The sequence below is a fragment of the Anarrhichthys ocellatus genome, unplaced genomic scaffold (assembly GCF_004355925.1).
Source record: "Anarrhichthys ocellatus isolate YVR2014 unplaced genomic scaffold, GSC_Weel_1.0 scaffold223, whole genome shotgun sequence".
Lineage (NCBI taxonomy): Eukaryota > Metazoa > Chordata > Actinopteri > Perciformes > Anarhichadidae > Anarrhichthys > Anarrhichthys ocellatus.
Window position 1 is genome coordinate 44040 of NW_022280253.1, and position 6711 is coordinate 50750.

Below are 6711 nucleotides of genomic sequence, written 5' to 3' on the forward strand. Positions count from 1 at the left end.
ATCATGACCGAATAATCCCCCAAATCATGACCGAATAATCCCCCAAATCATGATGTCTAAAGTTCAAGGCTGAGGGTTAGAAGGTTATTCAAATAGAAGACTGCTGGTTTAAATCCTGTTCGTGAAATGAATTTAAATTAAATTAAATTCTTTGTCAGCAATAGAGCAGACATGCTGAACAATATTTTTTATTTTATATATTGTTTGATAAATGTATTTATTCATTTAACAGACCAATGAATTACAATGAACATTAAGGACACATTTAAATTTATTTATTTTTCTACATAAAAATTCTAATAATACAAAAAAAGATTATTAAAAAGAAAAAAGGAAACATTTAAAAAATATAATAATAATAATAATAATGATAAATAATCAACCCATCCTTTTTATCATAGTGGATTTTGGTCAATGATAACACAAATTAACAGGCAAAACGCCTGCACTGTAAATTATTTTAAAATGTATTATAATAGCTTCAGATGCTGAACAAATTCATTGTGGTTTTCTCTTTGGAATAATTAAATCTTATGATGGATAAAGCTAAAAATATAACTCTAAACTAAACACTAAAAGTGTATTTTTTCTCTCGTCATGAATGATAATAACCAACACGTGTCGTCTTCAGGTTAAATACCGCATGGAGGGAAATAAGACTCGGACAACAAGCTTGTATGACGGTAAGGCCAGAGAGGTCGCCCACGTCAAGTGCGTCTCCGAACTGATCAGCAAGGTGAGCTACCTGAACGTAGACTCGGAGGAGTAAAATCATCTCGATGTTAAACACTGATGCTCGTCTCTCTTGCAGGTTCTGTACAGACAGAAGTGGGATGAGACGAAGGACCGGTACCTGCTGCCTCCGGATGCTCCTGAGCTGGTTCTGGCTGTGAAGAACGCTGCCAACTACAGCAAAGTAAGGACAATGTTCTGACAGAAATAACATCTGATGCTTTTTCAATACAAAGAAATGCATTGACCTTGTTTACACCTTGTTCAGAAACTTTACACGGAGCTCTGGGATGAAGAGAAGACCATGTTCTACCCGTACAGCGACAGCCCCGAGCTGCGCAGGGTGGCCAAAGCTCAGGAGGCCCTCAGTGATGTGAGTTTACTGACTACAACCAGCCTTCTGATGAATACAGAATAGAAGAAAAATACTATAAAATTATGACAAAATACTATAACATGTATACAGTATATCTGACTTAAAAATGGAAGAGCTGTGCAGTTTTTACAAGTGGTAGTTTTGTTCCAGAAATTGTACAAATAATGTACAAAAACACATAATATTTGTGAAAAAGCTTTTAATGATTTTAGGGTTTGGCGATGTGATAATATACGTTTGCTAAACCGTTTATTCTACGGCAGCTCTCTCCTTAATATAACCGGCTTTTATCATCCTCGGTGAGAAGGAGTGTCTTAAAGTAGACGTTCACATCTGGTTTATAGTTTTTACATTGAAACAATGTAGAATATCTAAGTAGCTGTGACTTAAACTTACCTCAGCATCAACAAGCACATTTTCTCCATCTTTAATGTTTTCTTCCTTTTGTTTGTGCTTACTCAGATTTATCACATGTAGTTATTTCCACTCACATTGCAGGAAATTAAAACGGTCGTTAGCGTGTAACCTGTTCTGCTGATGTAAGGAAGTCACCAGTCGATACGATCTGTGTGCTAAGCTCAGCTATTGATGTTGAAGAAGTAACCACCTCAGTCAATTCAAACTTCTAATGTGTGTGCGCGTGTGTGTGTGTGTGTGTGTGTGTGCAGGTTCGCTACAAGAAGGGTCACGATCAGCGTAAGGCGAAGTACACCTCGCTGGCTGATCCTCCTGAAGTGGAGCTGGCCAGGAGAGTGAACAATCAGCTCAGTGATGTAAGCGTTTAATGTGGCTCTCAAACATGCTGTGTATGTGAAGGAAACACAGGACGGAAGGTAGACGAAGTGAGACATTTATTTCTATTAATGATAAGTGCAGAGGAGAGTAATAAACCTCAAGGAAATTTAATTTGAGAGGCTCAAACTTGCACTTTCCTTCTGTCTCTGACTGATTCTGCATTTAAATTATGGCGAAGACAAGTTCTATAATCCATCAGACTTTAGTCTCCTTTAAACACCATCTACAGAAATGTGAATATAACTAGCTTTATTACGCCATTATTATTATTATTATTAATTTGTTTTTTTTGTTTTCCACAGCTCAAATACAAGGAAGATTACAATAAGAACGTGAAGGGTCAGTGGTGCGAGACGCCGTACTTCGACGTGGCGACAGCCAGGGTGGCAATGGAAAACTTCAGCAGCGTAAGAGCCGACTTCCACCTGCAGGTTTTCTGAACGCTATAACTTTTACAGCATCTAACTGTCCTGATCCTTTTCTCCCTGCAGAAAAGATACACGCAAGACTACGAGGACAACAAAGACCAAATCTATTTCATGCAAACGGACACGCCCGTTTATGACGCCAACAAGAAGGCTCGCATCGCTGCCAGCGGGGTGAGTCCACACAGAGGACATCAGAGTGTTATTATAGGTCCTAGAGCTCCAGATAGAGCCGAGTGTCTCAGAGAGTGAGTCCACACAGAGGACATCAGAGTGTTATTATAGGTCCTAGAGCTAGAGCCGAGTGTCTCAGAGCAGAGAGTGAGTCAACACACTGATGCAGGGACGCGCTGTAACACAAGACCTACATTTAAATTCAATGCCACTGCAACAAAGTACAACATATCACACTTCAACCCACACATTCATGCAAACATGCGTCATTTTAACAAAGAATATAAGGACGCATGCAGTGGGGTTTTTCCACCGACGTCACGTTATACGAGTCAGCGTGAATCAGCCTGATCTAAACTCTTTGTGTCTTTTGTTCTCTGTGTTTTCAGGTCCAATACAAGAAGGAGTACGAGAAGGGCAAAGCGGAGGCCGACTACAACACGCTCCCGGCCACAGAGAATCCTCTCCTCAGACAGCTCAGATATGCCGGCACCATCCTCAGCGATGTGGGTGTCTGAAGAGAAACTACAGCTGCTCTTATAGAGCAGTGGTGGATTATGTTTAGGGTGGAAACAAATGATTAAATCTTAGTATACAGTATTACTATAACTATTTAATGGGGGCTCTTTACAGTAAGAATATCCTAACTGCTTAATCTTAACTTAACTTTAATCTTAACTTAAATTTGAAACATAGGAAAAATCCAACCTTCCTCATGCTAATTCCTCCACTCATGGCCGTGTTCCTATCTTGTCTTATCTTAACTTAATTTAAGAAATACTTCTTACAGCTGTAAATTCTCTTCTCCCGATGGACGAGCAATAACTTCAACAGCTCTCACTCGTCACTGGCAAATAATAAAAGACGGCCGTTCAATTTTCATTTTTAGCTAGGAGGAGACGGGGAAATCCCTGAGTTAGTTCGATTCTGTTGGTGGTAAAGATGTCTGTAGGAGGCATTGTGTGTTTGGCTCAAACATCCACCGGGACTCATCAGACGTTGGTGGTGAAAAGTCTCCAAAAACACGTTTTTGAGCCATAACTCAGGAATTGATTTGCTTATTATGACGATTTCATACAAATGTCTAAGAGAATAACATAATGAAGTGGATATGCAGTATTTCAGACAGACATGGATGTAAACTGACACTTTACTGGTTTGGTGGAGGCAAACAACCAAAAACTAAATCTAAACTAAGTTAAGTTAAGATTTCAGTCCCCTGGTCTCCACGTCTGCTTGTAGACATGAGACATGAATTTACTCTCGTTAGACTAGAGAACGAGGTGACTGCTGAATGATTGAGGTGGCTGTGGGTCTGACATGAAGCTTCTCTGAGTGGATTGTCATATCAATGCAGCTAATTAAACCATCTGGAAAGTCAATTGCATGCAGAGAAACTCATCGAAATGATGATTTAATTGAATGAAGTCACCAGTCTGACATGTGTGCAGCCCATGATGCGTTTAGCCGTGTGTGTGTGTGTTCTCTTATTTGAGTTACTGATCATAACTCATATGTGATTTTTATGTGATGTTTTCTGTCTTCTTCTACAGAAAGTTTATAAGGCCAGCTATGAGAAAGCCAAAGGTTCCAGCATCAACTACTGCGACACGCCCAAGTTTCAGATGGACTCCGTCCTTAAGAAGTTCACTGATGTACGAAGAACCTCCGAGCTGAAAGAAGACCTGTGATATTATCCTTCTGATTTTATCTTTTAAATACTCACATTTTGATTTATTTCTTTTTTAGATACGTTATAAAGATAAGTATGAAAACGAGGTGAAGGGCCACTACGTCGGCAGCTATGAAGACGTCTTCATGGTTCACTGCCAGAAAGTTGAGGAAATGAAGAATGAGGTAAATAATTATTCTTTCATTTTTATAGAAATCTAAATCCCCGGTGCAAGAGTTTTATCTTCATTATGTTCTCCTCTTTCATCTCGCAGCAACTCTATAAAGCTGACTATGAAGACATGAAGACGAGATGCTTCTTCCCTCAAACGCTGACGCCTGAGTATGAAGCCGGGAAGAAGCTGCTCCAGTGTAGCGATGTGAGGAGCATCGGCGAATGAAAATACGTCTCTGCAGTAAAGTCTGATTCTCCCGTTTCTGAATGTTCCTCTTTTTAAATGCTTTTGCAGACAACCTACCGGCAGCATCCAGACAAAGTGAAGTTTACACAAGTGGCGGATTCTCCAGTTCAGCTTCAAGCCGCCATCAACGCCAAACAGCTCAGTGACGTACGTACGACCGCACCGAGCGCCTCCTCTGTCACAGTTAACACGAGTACATCTCATGAACTCAACATGTTGTGTTCACATGCATCATATAATAATAAACATTTCAGTTATTATCCCACTTTTCAAGCTTCAGCACAAAGTGCTTTTAAGGTTAAAATATTTACAGAATAACAGTTTAAAAATCAGAAATGTGAATTGTGTGAATATTACCTGGAGAGAAACTGTCATACTGTGTTTCTCCAGGTAATACTGCCACAGACAATTCATAATACTGCAAATATATTCATATTTAAATACTCCAAGATTGCCACTTTAAGTAAAGGAAATTTATGATGATCTCATAAAGAACTAAATATAATACCAATAAAACAACAAATGACTGAATGAATGAATGAATTTAAAACAGATAAAAGTGCAAAATATATGTAAGTCCATATAGAAATAAGATAAGCACAATTTAAACATGTAAAATGTTTCTGTTATTGTTTCAATATATTACATTATGTGTTATTGCCTTTATGCCCCTGTGTGTGTCTTTAACTCGGTACAGCTGTACTGAGGCAGACTAACCCATCTGCAAACTTGTTTTAAATGTGTTATATCAATAAACAGACTTGATAAAACACCACGAAATAGTAAAATAAAGAGGAAATAAGACGTGAAGGGAAATACGAAAAATAAAACAGTGTTCTGTGTTAAGTCTGCTGAACTCACACTGAAGGAAAACGATTAAAAGTTCTTCAATATAGTAAGATATAGCAGCTAATAACATTTAGTAACCTTATAAATGTATTGTAAACGTAGTGACCAACCAGAGCTGAATCTGGAGCGGTAAGAGAGGATCTGCTGGATAGATTGTTGTTCATTCATTGACAAAGATTGGCTCAATCTTGAGCGAATGTTCTCGATCACATTCTCCCAGATATGCAGATCATCTTAAAGTCAATCATCCACAAACTGAAGCCCAGCTGTCTCTCTGTGGGCGCCATGGAAACTGGAGAGCCATCTCTCTGTCGTATAAATAGAAACGAGCGTTCAGTCGCCCAGAATAGACCCTGTGATCAGGGGGGGGGGGGGTTCAGATAGAGTCCAGCTAACACACTGCTGCCCTCCAGTGACACAACGTCAGATAACACGTCAACACAACTTCAGTCTGGGGATTAATGTACAACGAGCAGCAGCCAACACGAATATCACAATGAAACAAAGACAATTATTAGTTTATAGTCTCTGCATTATTAAATATGTGCTTATTTACATTTCAGAAATCTGAACATTGGTTAAATCCAGGTTCAAAATTCTTGTTTCATAGTTGTAAAAAATCTATTTCCTCCATGTTTATATTAATAAATGTGTATAAATGAGTGTGTGAGTGATGAGTGAACTAACCCCTCTGTGTGAACCTTCAGCACACAGAGAGGAATGAACGAGTGAAGTTTGGTGAATGTAAGAGCTGCTGAAGTGGAGATTTATCATCAGAGTCTGAGAACAAACTCATTTAGAGGAAACGTCCTTTAAAGAGACGTTTAGTTCCATTACAGACATTTAGAGACTCTACAGGTGAACACATGAACTCATGATATCACCATCAAACTTCACCACTTCATTACTGATATTAAGAAGACTCTACAGGTGAACACATGAACTCATAGATATCACCATGAAACTTCACCACTTCATTACTGATATTAAGAAGACTCTACAGGTGAACACATGAACTCATAGATATCACCATGAAACTTCACCACTTCATCACTCACATTAAGAAGACTCTACAGGTGAATAGAGTCACAACATGAACTCATAGATATCACCATGAGACTTCACCACTTCATCACTCACACTAAGAAGACTCTACAGGTGAACACATGAACTCATAGATATCACCATGAAACTTCACCACTTCATCACTCACATTAAGACTACAGGTGAATAGAGTCACAACATGAACTCATAGATATCACCATGA

At 38.9% G+C, this 6711-nt stretch overlaps 1 protein-coding gene across 1 annotated transcript in view; it reads left to right on the top strand.

The window, feature by feature from the left end:
• Positions 1-6711, top strand: part of neb (nebulin) — a 78889-nt gene that overhangs the window by 6634 nt on the left and 65544 nt on the right. The window contains exons 6-16 of the mRNA XM_031879070.1: positions 632-736; positions 812-916; positions 1001-1105; positions 1777-1881; positions 2206-2310; positions 2395-2502; positions 2892-3008; positions 4056-4157; positions 4252-4359; positions 4449-4553; positions 4644-4742. Of these exons, the coding sequence (XP_031734930.1) occupies positions 632-736; positions 812-916; positions 1001-1105; positions 1777-1881; positions 2206-2310; positions 2395-2502; positions 2892-3008; positions 4056-4157; positions 4252-4359; positions 4449-4553; positions 4644-4742 (1164 nt within the window). The remainder of the gene's footprint in view (positions 1-631; positions 737-811; positions 917-1000; positions 1106-1776; positions 1882-2205; positions 2311-2394; positions 2503-2891; positions 3009-4055; positions 4158-4251; positions 4360-4448; positions 4554-4643; positions 4743-6711) is intronic.